Source organism: Palaemon carinicauda, chromosome 2 (genome assembly GCF_036898095.1).
Source record: "Palaemon carinicauda isolate YSFRI2023 chromosome 2, ASM3689809v2, whole genome shotgun sequence".
Lineage (NCBI taxonomy): Eukaryota > Metazoa > Arthropoda > Malacostraca > Decapoda > Palaemonidae > Palaemon > Palaemon carinicauda.
In genome coordinates this window covers 115585971-115600732 of record NC_090726.1, presented here as the reverse complement: position 1 = coordinate 115600732, position 14762 = coordinate 115585971, and the positions used below count along the sequence as shown (strand labels likewise).

The following is a 14762-nucleotide window of genomic DNA, read 5'->3' as shown; positions in this document are numbered from 1 at the left end:
TATTTTGAACATATTTTCCATCGAAATGCAAAAACTTAACTGATCAGTTGTAATTGTCTTAATAACTTTTGCGTTGTGGTCTGAAAGTATGTTCAGACAATGAAATGCTTTTCTGCAGCTACAATCATTGGTTACTGTGAAAAGGGATGAAGGCGGAAGGCCTGTCTTAAATGCAGGAAATTCATAAATTGAGCAGTTGCCTCTCCTTTCACATTCTTTACCATTATTAGTCTGTCACAAACTTCAAAGCTTATGGATTTGAACAAGATTGCTGATGAAATGGGAAGGGACCTCGTGAAGTATTATACTCATAGAATTAATGTTTAAGGTTTTGGCACCCAATTTCTATAGTTTAAGTAGAATAACATCTTTTCTTTCTAGAGAAAGATATTTGGCTTCCCTTTGAGCTGGGTTCCTTGTTTTCTTGTGAAATTTATTATTGTGAGGCCAGAGGTTGATAAAAGTTTCGGGGTGTCTGTTCAACTTAATAGTAAAAATGTTTACCAACACACACGCATTACATTCCTGCCTCGCTAGATACTGTAAGTTTTCCTTCCCATCCCTCTTCGCCTGAATCTGTTTCATGGTTTAAGAGTAACCATCATATAGAGCTTCTTTTCTTAGGGGAATGAAATATGATACTAGCTAATTCTTAATTCTAAAGGTCACTCATGAGCGGCAGATGTTAGGGACAGGACAATATCCTAGAGACCTACAATATACTGTACATATGATCAGCGCCCAATTTCCCTCTCCACTCCATGAGGATCAGACAATGGCAGGTAGACCTATAGGGTCCTCCAAACACCCCCATTACATCTCTTGATTATTTCTTCCTTTTCACAGAATAAATGTTCCTTGATATTTCAAGTTATTGATACTTACAAAAATAGGAAAACTTACTAGTTGCTACTACTGTGTTAGGAGTACACTAACTGTTATTAGTAGACATAACTTACATAAGATTTTACAATTGAAATGTGAAGTGAAAAGAAGTGTAGCTATTCTTAGGTATGTCAGATTTGACCTCGGTTCTACCTCAATGTTAGAATTTAACAGAAACTGAGATGACCTTGTCTAAATTTATGTGGATAAATATGGAAATACCTACTGTTTGAAGCAAAATATATGAATTATTTATGTTATGTGTGTACTGTTATAGTTATGAATTAGTTTAATTAAACAACTTAATCGCATTTTGATATGAGCGCTCCAATTTGGTGAACTAAAAGAGTATTGAAAGTGCCTGAGTTGAGGAAATAGGAATTATAAAAGTGGTAAGGGTAAGAAAAGTAAATTATTATTGTTATTATTATTATTATTATTATTATTATTATTATTATTATTATTATCATTATCTAAGATACAACCCTAGTTTAAAAAGCAAGATGCTATAAGCCTAAGGGCTAAAACAAGGAAAAATGGTGGCCGCCAGGAATGGAAACAACGAAAAAAATAAAACATAAGAGAAGTAATGAGCAATTAAAATAGAATATTTTAAGAGCAGTAACAACATTAAAATAGATCTTTCATATGTAAGCTGTAAAAACTTGAAAAAAAAAGAAGAAGAAAGAGAAATATGATAGAATAGTGTGCCCGAGTGTACACTCAAGCAAAAGAACAGTGGAAGACCATGGTAGAGAGGATATGGCACTAACCAAGACTTGAGAACAATGGTTTGATTTTGGAGTCTCCTTCTCCTAGAAGAGCTGTTTACCATGGCTAAAGAGTCTCTTCTACCCTTGTCAAGAGGAAAGTAGCCAATGAACAATTGTTTGTTTGGTAATCTCAGTGTTGTCAGGCGTATGAGGACTGAGGAGAATGTAGACAGAAGCCCAACTATTCGGATTTAGGTAATTTGGTCTTATTGAGAGAATGCAGGTTAATAGTTTGATGAAAAGTGGAGAGGGAAGATGAGATGAAAAGAGAAAAGAAGGGCCGTATAGATAAAAGAGAAGAGGATTTTAGAATGAATTGATACAGGGAGTGAGAGGTATTGCAAGGATATTTGCAGGTACACGAAGTGCCTCGTGTCATGGAAGATTCGGCCTTATCTGACTATTAAAGGATGAATGTGTCTGGGACTAATGCCTAACTCTTTTGAGACGTTTCTATTGGAGGAAATGACTTATTCTTATTCTTAAAATAAAATAGTGCCCATTATTTAGTGGCCATGACGATAGCCTAAAGAACAATTATCGTGAACCAGAATGCTTTGGGCTCGATCTGTTATATTCCATTGTGCATCTCTTCATCTAAATTACTTAGTTCAATAGAGGCACAGCAGAGTTACTCGAGGTACCCGAATGTAGGGATCGCAACAATAGTGGAGGTGGTCACAAGTTAGTAATCATTTCAGAAGATTAGCTTAGAAACAAAACAAATACTTTGTTGCGTATAATCTTGATTTAAAGTTTTTTTTTTTTTTTTTTTTTTTTTTTATGCCAACACTGCCATTACATAATAATTGGGATTTCTTTGTAAGGTTGCACCAATGATACCAACAAGTTATTCGTTCCCCGAAGACAAAAAAAATTACAGGAAATTATAAAAAGTTGTCAAAGAAAGTAATAGATGCTACAAGCACTTAAGCGATTTATGAAAATACACACACGCACATACACACACACACACACACACATATATATATATATATATATATATATGTGTATATATGTGTATATATATATATGTGTGTGTGTGTGTATGTATATATATATATATATATATATATATATATATATATATATATATATATACAGTATATGCGGGTGTTTGCTTTGTATGTGCTTATATGTGTGTCTCGGTATGCAGTATGTGTGCGTGCATTATCCTATGCAGCATATCAGTAGATGCCATAGTTTTACAACTATTAATTTTCCCAGCCCTCAAATAAGCTATGTACATAAAAGTATATATATTTCTATTGTTTGTGTACTCACTTCGATCCATGGCCACAGTGTCATCTAGAGTCTGTCCTGCCCGAGTGTTGGCCGTGATGATAACCTTCGGTCGCGAGATGTGGTGACCCCGTCTTGAGACGCCTCCACGAAAGTGACTCCGACCCTTTCAAAAGGATCAAAAACAATACAATTAGCATATATTGAGTATTTTATATATATATATATATATATATATATATATATATATATATATATATATATATATATATATATATATATATATATATACATATATATATATATATATATATATATATATATATATATATATATATATATATATATAATGTGTGTGTGAGAAAGAGAGAGAGAGAGAGAGAGAGAGAGAGAGAGAGAGAGAGAGAGAGAGAGAGAGAGAGAGAGAGAGAGACTTTTTATTTTCTCATCAATGTAGGTGTGCTGTATTAGAATGTAAAATAGAGTACGTATCTGTTGAAATTTAGAACTCGCCCGCATTTAGTTTTGAAGCAATGAAATCGTTCATGTATTTAGTAAATCAACAGAAAAGCATCCATCTTTTATATCGTAATTGATTTTTTCTTTCTATTTTCCGTAACTGGTTTGCTTCAAAGTCATATGATTAAAAACAGACAAGGTTCTCTCTCTTGTAAGAATGCTATCTATTTTTGAATAGGTATTTCTTCGTTCTTTCATAGCGAATGAAGAACGAATACTCATTCAGCACTTTTCTTGATATTAATGTTATCAACATCTTCGGTGTTCTCCTGAGTTTGTTTAATTTTACAGGGATGAATGTCCGTCATAAGGAATTATTCACCCAATTTATAACCAATTTGTGAGTTTTTAACGCCGATGATATATGTATATATTTCTTACTATTGCTGTCATTCGTATTTACCATGTAGTGCCACCATGCTCCGAAAGCGGAGCCTATAAGCATTTCTTGGACTTTGAAGTGTCCCTCATTCCTTCCTCCCTTTTCCCATCAGGCTGTCCAACCTCTTAGAGAATTGCTTCCCAGGTCCCATGGACTAAATTCATAAATCTAATCTTCTCGTAATTATCATGCTATTTTTAACCTTAGTAAAGATTTATTAGTTACTTATGTCGTATCCTTGTGATCATTACATATAAATACATATGTACTTATTCAATTATGAATATTTAAGTTATGTGCTTTCAATAGATTGTTTTATATTTCAATCTTCCGTTACTTTCTTGTTGTTACAACGTTGATTATGATGAGAATTATTATTGATTGTTTCATCCCCAAATTTTATTTTATTTCTTTCTAATAATAAAATCCTAATCATTATAGATGAGTCGATGTTCAAAGCATCTTATTTATGTCTTGTATGTTTTCCTTTTCCATGAAATTATTTTGTACGAATAAAATAGGTCACCAAATTTTTGGTTTTATTCTTGAGAAAAATCTGGTCTCTCCGACCACTAGGTTAGTACTGAAATTGGTGAATTTATAGTAAGTGCATTTTACGAAGATTTCTTGAGTTCTTGCCAGCAATGAGTCATGTATGCTGTTTTTATGAGCAAACAAGATTGCGAATTTTTTTTTAGGGACAATCACTACTGGTGTTTATGTGGGACTATATCTCGTGAGGCATGACAATTTACTCGCCGGACTCTCTACGGGATGTCCCCGAGTTTTTTCTAACTGCGTCGGTGTCCTTTCCCTTCTCTGCTTTTAGCTGCTGATTTGTTCCTCCTGCATTTTATTGTCTTGAGTTTTCAGTAAAGATGTACTAACAGAATGGGGAACTTCGCCATTATAGATAGTTTTTACAAAAGGAATACTTGTGCAATACTTATGACCTTAGAAATTCCAAGTTGATAGAACAGGATTAGTGTAATTATTGGCAATTATGAATGAAAAGGACTCTCTACTGTGAAATTAATTTTCCAAAGAACAAACTAATGTAATATATGCAATTGATTTGAAATTAAGAGCCCAGAATTTATGTGACCCACTTCACTTTGATAATCTAAGGATTGACGTAACAAGGACTTCATTACTCAAGATTTGCTGTATGAATAAACTTAATATAACAACGATCGACTGAATACTCGAGGCTTAAATTCTTAAGACAGTATATTATTTGCAACAAGATTCACATAGTATATTTAGGAGTAATTAGCGTTTCATCTGATATAGAGATACATTAACTGAATCTTTAGGATTTTAAACTTGCGGTAACTATGGTCAGTGTTTCTTTGACACTCGTTTGTCATTCCTTTTTGGGGGAGATTGAGACTTCTTGTATCTACGAAGTAAAAATTTTCCTTGGTGTACTTTTCGCGCTCTGATTCCAAAGCATTGCCTTATTGGACACAAAATCCCCACTGCTAAGGCAGAATAGCAAATTCTTTTCATCTGTACTATAGCCAATATACAAACTTGAAACGTGGTTTGGAACCTTAACGATTTCAAGGCGCGATACCTATTCCTTTTTGTAATCTCTGCGGTTGCCACCATCTAGGTATAATTGGATGTTCAGTAAATTGTGATTAGTAGCACCGAAGGACATCAATTATTTTTATCGAGTATTAGTACATCCCGAGACTGAAGATTATCAATGTTAGTACCACACTGTTACTGTTGAATCGAAACTTTTATTTATTTTTTTTATTCTGTTCAAAGCCTACTTATTATTTCATTGATTTGGGGTGATAAACCAGGATTCACATACTATTTTCAGTTCAATCTAAGAATCATGAAACAGAGACCCTTGTCTCTTCAGTTCCCTAGGACCTAGTAACCATTAGCACATTGCTGTTGGTTGTGCTAAATTGAGTTCCTCATAATGTTATTTCAGCATCACAATGTAAGAAGAGTCAATACACTCAGAAATATTAGATTTTTTGAAATGATGATAGCGACCTTGAACCATAATCTCCTGATTTTGATCATAATGGTATCTTTGTCATGTGAAAAAAATCTGTATCTTACAATTTTATTCTTCGCAACAATTTAAGAAAGTAGATGTGAAACTTTGAAATGTAAAGGAAACTGTGGGACTTGAGTAGGCCTACTCTTGAAAGGCAAAGCTTATTTACGTTTAAAGAAAAGTGATGCAACATATAGCACACTATATATTTTCAGGAAAAGATCCAAGGAATTCAGATCTATGATAAGATATCAAAAGAAAGGCAAAAGGTCATTAATACCAACTGTTGGCTATGTGATGAAAAGTTGTTGAGAATTATAATTTGTTGGGGGACAGTCATTTCATTTATCATTAATAATTTTTATGTACTTAGAGAGAGAGAGACTTTATTAAAGTGATGGTGATTTTCAATGCATAGGACTATTTGTTCAATGCTTACCGCGTTAATAGGCTTGAAAATTGATATTTGATTTTAATTCAAGAGGAAAGATTACAGAAAACTCAATTGTTTTATATAAAATAGTATTTGAACATCGTTATTGATTTTTCTTGGCTGAGATTAAGTCCTCCATCTGGAAGGGCGCGAAGTTAAAGAGAAAATAACCATTGGCGTCGAAGGCAAGAATCGTCTCTTTCCTTAAGCTGGACACGTAGCACCGCATCAATTTTTCCTGGTGATGCACTAAGTTATCGGACGGACGCGACTTCAATGGAAATGGGAAACGAAATACAAAAATCGGAATGGTCACACACACACACACACACACACACAAACACACAGAGAGAGAGAGAGAGAGAGAGAGAGAGAGAGAGAGAGAGAGAGAGAGAGAGAGAGAGAGAGAGCAGTCATGTTCACTTACCTGAAGGTTTGTATTCGTACCACAATACTGTGTCGGTATTTTTATTTAAAAGAAAAATCGTTGCATTTTACATCGTCGTTAATTCTACACACTAGCAAGTTAGCAAGAAGAGGAGATTTTAGCACTTGTTGGAGAATTGGTACTTACTCCATTATGTAAATGTGTTTGTGGTAGCTCAAGTCCAACTGATTACCGCCCAATTTCCATAACTCCCATATTATTTAAAGTTTTTGAAGGTTTTTTAGCAAAACGTCTTAATAGTTTTGCTGAAGGTAATCATCTGTTCCCTAGCTTGCAATTTGGTTTTCGTAAAAGCCTTGGAGCATGTGATGCCATTCTTACAATTTCCAATGCTGTACAGAAATCCCTCGATTGAGGTCAGGAAGTTCGTATGATTGGCCTTGATTTTAGTGCTGCCTTTGACTTTGTTAATCATGAGGCCCTTGTTTTCAAACTCAAACAGTTGGGAGTGGGTGGGTCGTTTCGTAGCATTATTATTGAATTTTTAAGTAATAGATCGCTAAGAATTGCTGTTAATGGGCACTACAGTGAGTATATGAATTGATATCTGGTATTCCTCAGGGTAGTGTTCTTGTCCCTTTAATTTTCATACTATATACACATGACATGTGGTTTGGCTTTGAAAACAAGCTTGTTGCATATGCAGATGATGCTACTCTCTTTGCATCAATTCCATCTCCTGAATGTAGATCTGGGTTTGGTGAATACCTTAATAGAGATTTACCTAAAATTAGTGCATGGTGCAGTTATGTGGTATGAAGTTGAATCCTAACAAAACTCAAAGTATGATTGTAAGTAGGTCAAGGGCAGTGGCTCCTCAACATCCGGATCTCATTATTAATAATGTTTCTTTAACTTTGTATGACTCTTTCAAAATTTTAGGTGTGATTTTCGACAACAAATTTACTTTTAAGCAACACATTAGGTCTGGGTCTCATTCAGCTGCACAAAAAATTGGCTTATTGAGAAACTCTTACAAGATTTTCGGTGATCAATCTGTTCTGAAGAAGTGTTTTAATTCTCTCATTCTACCTTGTTTCGAGTATTGTTCTCCTGTCTGGTCTTCAGCTACTGATTCTCATCTTAATTTGCTGGACAGGAACTTACGGTCTATTAAATTCCTAGTTCCTGATCAAGATATTAATCTCTGGCACCGTCGTTCAACTAGTTCATTATGCGTGTTGCATAAGATTTTTTTCATAATTCTGACCATCCTTTATATTCAGATCTTTCCGGGCAGTTCCATCCTATTCGTAATACTAGGCGTTCAGTTAATTCTAATAGTCAGGCCTTCTCCATCATAAGGCTCAATACTACACAGTACTCTAGAAGTTTTATTCCAGCTGAGATCAAGTTGTGGAATGATCTTCCTAATTGGGTAGTTAAATCAGTAGAACTTCAAGAGTTCAAAGTTGCAGCAAATGTTTTCATGTTGAACAGGCTGACATAATTCCTTTTATATTTCATATATGAAGTATCTGTTTTAATGTTGATAATGTTTTTTAAATGTTTTATTTCAATTGTTCATTACTTCTTACATCGTTTATTCATATTCTTATTTCCTTTTCTCACTGGGCTATTTTTTCCTGTTGGAGCCCTTGGCCTTATAGCATCTTGCTTTTCCAACTAGGGTTATAACTTATCTAATAATAATAATAATAATAATAATAATAATAATAATAATAATAATAATAATAATAACTATTATAGTTACTGCAACTAACCTTCTTTAACACTCAAAGGTTTATAATGAGTGTGTTTTTATGTAGAATCTAGATTAAGTATATTCTTATCACACATTTCTTGATGTAATCACTTATTTATCACCATTTACTTGAATTACAGCATATGTGTTTTATTACGAAAGTGAGGTAAAAGTATATGGAAGTTGGAGCATATAGACTATTATTTTCTATTCTTAAAAGTAATGTGTAGCGGTTGTTAGCGAACCTTTGGAATCTTAAATGTGGTATCTAAGATATTTCGTTCGGAAAGAGGAAACTTACATTTATATTCACATTAAGTTGACAGAGGAGATATGATGTTTCCCAATTCTATTTTGTTTTAAGTCTCCTAGATTAGTACATGGTAGATCTTTTTTTTTTTTTTTTGTATGCTCTAGAAAGAAACACACTAACCTTGAAGGAAGGTCAGCCTTATTAAACGGCTAATATTGTACAATACTGAAAAGTGTTCCTTGTAATAAGATATAACAGAAAGTTGATTTGTAGTTTGACCATACCCATCTCACGCCCACGTACAACTTGGATGGTAAAAGTGTGTCAAAGTCTGTTTCTTCTAATATGGTACAAAAAATTGGTTTATTGAGAAAGTCTTTCAAGATTTTCGGTGATCAGTATTATCCTAAAAATTTTCTTAATTCTTTTAATCGACCTTGTTTTGAGCATTGTTCTCCTGTCTGGTTTTCAGCTGGTGGCACTCATCATAATTTGTCGGACAAGAACTTACGGTCTATCAAATTTCTTATTTCTGACCTTGATATCAATCACTGGGACTGTTGTTTAATAAGTTTTTTATACATGTTGCGTGATATTTTTCCTAATTCTGACCATCCTTAGCATTCAGATCGAACTAGTATGGACCATCTTGTATGTAGTAATTGTTATGCAGTTAATTCTTAGATATGCCTTCGTCATCATAAGGCTCAGCACTTCATATTATTTAGAACGTTTTATTCCAGCTGTGATCAGATTGTGGAATGATCTTCCCAATCTCGCAGTTAAATCGGTAGAACTTCAGAAGTTCAAACTAGTTTGCTGTAAATGTTTTCTTGTTTAACAAGTTGACACAAGTCTCTCTTCATAGTTTATATATGACAGATATATTCTAACGTTGTTACTGATCTTGAAATATTTCATACTGTATATTTTCTATCAATTTTCATATATAATTCATTTCCTTTCCTCACTTGGCTACTTTCCCTGTTGGGGCCCTTGGGCTTGTAGCAACCTGCGTTTCAAACTTTGGGTGTATCTTAGCTAGTCGTAGTAGTGGTGGTAGTAATTAGGACAAGAGAATTGTGGGTTGAGAACATTCTGGGATACTGCTCGAGATTTGTTAGTCAATAGAGGAAATTCCACTTAGATGGTTATTCTGTCGCTGAAATTTTAGAAGTGGATGATGATGTAGATGCCCCTGTTAGGTATCAACAAGGAATAACATTTTCTCAATTTAATTCAAGTTTTAATTCCATTTTAATTATGTGTGAGGGGTCTGTTTGGCTGTGTGAATCTGATTTTGTAGATTTACTTTCACCTGAATTGTATACATTTATTTTAGCTTTATGAAATTTTCCTCCCCATTGCCTGACCATCAGCGTTGGCCTTTGGCCAAGATTTGATCAATCCTATATGAAATTTTTCCTAAGGTATGTTATGTATAGTAGTTGTTATGAAATATACATCACATACTCTCTTACCTTTTCTATTTTAGATATGGAGGACACTTCCCTGTAACAACGACAGTCGCACACCTGACCATTTCATTTGAAAAAGGCAAACCTGGTAGTGAACACTTTCGTCGTTGTTAAGGTACGTCCGCCCCTTTTTAAGGATAGCGTTGTTGTATATCTTAGTTTTTCCTCCTTTAAGGATGATGGAGTTCTGTACAATAACGCTTTATCTCCCAGCAGAAGAGTTGGAGACTTAGCAATATCTGTCGGCCATGTGTCCCTTTCTGCCCTTCTATTGTATGTGACACTTTGTCGGTCTGTCCGTCTTTCACAAATCTCTTCAATTCATGCGAGATATTGGTTGGATTCCACTTAGGCTATATTTAGCACAAATCTAGAACTTGACATGAATAGCTATTCAATTGTGTAGGTTTATTTTATTTATTTATTCATTTATTTTCTTAAATCCAGCCAATTATTAGGAAAATCTTTTAGGTAATCTTACCTTTTGTATGCATTGTAATAGATTCTCCGGCTAAGGTAAAAGTGGTAATTACCGAAGTAGAGGAAATTTATTATGAACTCATGCGCTAAGCCAATTTATTATTACTTGCAATAAGGAGGGGTTGATTTTATCTATCTGGTAGAAAAATATCTCCTGATCTTATCTTATTCCCAGTGCTTCATTTTTTGGATTGATCGGACTCTGGATCCAGCTTCAGAATTTGTTGTTTAGTTTGGTTATAACCATTGGCAGTGTTGTGTGTATTAAGGAAATGACAGCTTCATGATAATGGAGAAAAGAAAAAAAGTATAGATAATAGAAATTACTCGATAGCTAGATTGTTAAGTCTAAAATATTCACATCAGGAAGCATAAATTACGTAGAGTATTTTTGTAACTATGATAATCCCTATTGCGAAGGTTTGCCTTTTTTGTTATTCTAATTCCCTCTGTTGTCTGGATAAATTTTGAAGTGTATAAAGGCAATTATTAAAACCATCAAGGTGACGGTTTTCTATAGTCTGAGATAATATTTTGATTTTATCAACCCATAAGTTATCTGTCTTAGATCACGCTGTCATCAATTGGAAAATCTTTATGAATGAAGAAATCTACGATGGCGGTGACATGAGCCACTCTTGTAGATTTCGTCAGAGCTTTTTTTAAAAGATACGAATGACTAACAATCTATGTCAGACCAATTTCTCTCTCATGAATCGTGTGAGCACTGCTAAGTGTAATGTGGGAATACGATGCGTCTAAAAGGTGCCGCGACAGAGTAATCACATTGTCAACGATTCACGCAGGCTATTATACTACACCTTATTTTGCTAGTTTTCAGATATGAAAAACTAACGTATGATATTTATTACATGATCGCAAATATGACAGGTTCTAATAAGAAAATCATCGTCTCATGCATTGGAGTTTTTACTTTTTATATGACGTAATTTATACACTCCCGCCAATCGCTTAAACTATTTATGATCTTCCATCGCCTCCTTTGATTCAAATTGCGAATCAGAGAAACTACAGTTGAATATGTTTGCTTCCTGAATACAAATTTTATTTCTAATGAAATAGTGATATCACTAAATATTGCAGGTTCTCGTTACGTAATGCAGAAGATCTAAAGATTGATGACAATGGCAATATAATACTTATTACCATAATGATATGCAGAGATCTTTTTTGGCCCTAATTACAGTTTCCCAGTTTTGTCCAGAGAAAAGGTCTATTTGTTTATGCACATATGTATTATGGTCGACTAAAGTGCGCACCACACACTGGGGATAATTTCATAAACAGACATTTTGAGATTTAGATTTCATCATCTCTGGCCATAACATACAAAACGCGAGATTTAAAAGGAGAAGGAAGACTTAAAAGGGAGTCATCATTCCATAAATAGTTCCAGAAGTACTAAGAGGAGAGTACAGTTCAATACTGGTAACTAATGGAACAAAAATAGCTGAGGTAAGCTTACAGTAGACACCAGAGGAACACAAGAAAGTCTGTATGGATCACATCTAAAACGATCCGGTGACAGCAGTGTTTGTGTGAATTGTCTTCTGTTGCAGTTGAATCTTATAAATCGATAAGAACATCACGTGTATATAAGATATGTCCGTTTTTGTTACGGATGACGAGTGACCATCCTTAACACTGCAAGCATTAGTGTTTGAAAGTTGACATTAGCCAAGCATTTATTAGGGATGGATTACTTTGCTTTAAAGGGAGAAAGGCCGCCTTACAAAGTTCGTATCTGCGTCTTGCACACGAATTGCGTGGGAGTATACGTTGGTTGCGGTGCTTTCAGATGGTGGTGAAATCAGATTGCTAACGATTAACATGACACATTTTCCCTCGAACGTTTAGCCAGGGAATGTGCTTCAGTCATAAATGTAGATTTATATGATTGTGGAATCGACTGGATGGAGACTGCCAATTGACAAATTTAATGCTAAAAATGGAAATAGATCATAACTGACTGGAAAGTATGTGATTTGGAATGACGAAAGAATTTTGAAATTCCACAATTATTCTGTCCACTTTCTCCGTTAATGGACAATTAGCTTACGCAGATCTGAGATAGACGTATAAAATTACTTGGAAAGTAAGAAAACGTCGTTGATACATTATTCAACTAAACGATATTTTCTGATAAAATTACATGGAAGAATGAAATTCTAAAAACTTTCCAAATTTAATTGGCAGATGGATTTCCGCGTTGGTGTAATTGTATGAGAACAATGAGATTTGAACAACGATTTTGTTAGATTTTAATCAGAAAATATATTATATATATAATACTTTGAACTTTCATATGACTAAAATATAATTAAATTTTTTAAATTCTTATGTGCATTGCGAAAAACTGAAACTAATGCGCCTTTGTGTAGCGAAACATGATATATGTAAGTTTAGTTTAGTTTGCATTAACTTGTTACTGTCATAAATGTTCCGATGCAAGTAAAAAATTCCAGTGCTCTAAAGAGGGAGACATGAAACCAGGTTTATACAGGAAATGCAGTATAGTCTCTCTTTCTTTTGGGGTCATGTCATTGCGTTTTATTACTAGTGACTTCTATCCTTACAGTATGCTAAGTAAAATCTTGGCTGTAGTAATTTACTGTGAGACATTAAAGACATTGGGAGTGAATTGTGGTAATGATATCAGAATTGTGAAGATATTTGATTGTTTAAATTGAATAATATATCCTTCCCTACAATATTGGTAATATAAAGGTGTGTACAAGACAAACAACATTTCTTACAACTATATGAACGATTGCGCTGAGAACCTTAAGATATTTAGCTATTTGTATCTTTGTTGCATGGAGTAACCGCAGATTGTAGATCTCTATCAAATCAGTCAATAGGCAAAACAACTTTGAGAAAGGGCTGCAAGGTATAATAGGAGAGGAACTAAGAAATATGATGGTGCACAGGGTTCCCAGAGAAGGAAATTGTACACCCCATAAAACCATATTTATTCATTTTAAATGTTGCACGAAGAACAAGTGTATAAAATTTCTTAGTGACGTATATGGCTGTATCTTGATAGATTATCGTCACAGTAGCTTCTTGTCTTATTATTTGCTGCCCTTTTGTATCAATACTAGTGCATGCGAGCCAAGAAGGGATGGTTAAATATTTAGATATATATACACACACGCGCGCGCGCGCCTACACACGCTAACCTTCCCACCTTTCTAACTAAAACATGGCTTTTTTTGGGCAATTCCTAGGAGATTGTGCTTTTCCATTGGTTGCTGCAAAGCATTCTAGGAAGTATATATATATATATATATATATATATATATATATATATATATATATATATATATATATATATATATATATATCCATTTTAAGATATGTTGTACAGCAATGTGTACAATATAAAAATCCACTTTTAATGCCATTTTTGGACTATGAAAAAGCCCTTGATAGTGTGTAACGGCCAATATTTCAATTTGATTAAGTCTGTTCATGAGCAGAGCAAGTGCAAAGTTAATGTTAATGGAGTCCTATCAAACAGATTTCCAATGATCAGTGGAGTACTCCAAGGGAATGTGTTATCACCTATGTAGTTTATCCTTCTCATGGATTTTGTAATGTATGGCACAGTTGGGAATGGCGGAGAAGAATTTGACTGGATTGGTAACAAGAAATAAGCGGACCTAAAGTATGTTGATGACGCTGACCTTATTAGCAAAATGCCACAGGACTTGCAAAGCTTGCTTACTAGAATGCATGAAATAGTACACGAGGTTGGGCTTAAGATAAAGAGAAGAAAGATAAAGATGACGAGAACGGAATATGCAATGGAAGATGCAATATCATTAGATGGAGAAAGGATTAATGAGGTGGAATCATTTAAATATTTAGGAACTATGATTTCTAATACAGGGGCTTTAAAATTGGAGTTTAATGAAAGATTGAAAGAGGTAAGTCAGACAATGGCTAGGTCAAGTAAAATTTGGAAATCAAATTGCCTGAAATTACATATAAAAAACAGACCATATATCGGTTTAGTGAGATCGGTGTTACTTTATGGACATTAGTCATGGTATGAAAATGAAACAATCTCCAACAGATTTTGTAGATTTAAGAACAAAGCCCTCAGAAGAAT

At 34.1% G+C, this 14762-nt stretch overlaps 1 protein-coding gene across 1 annotated transcript in view; it reads right to left on the bottom strand.

Annotated features, from left to right (window-relative positions):
* The window catches only part of LOC137620647 (uncharacterized), a 97032-nt gene that overhangs the window by 76171 nt on the left and 6099 nt on the right, over window positions 1-14762 (bottom strand). The window contains exon 3 of the mRNA XM_068350978.1: window positions 2943-3066. Within this exon, the coding sequence (XP_068207079.1) occupies window positions 2943-3066 (124 nt within the window). The remainder of the gene's footprint in view (window positions 1-2942; window positions 3067-14762) is intronic.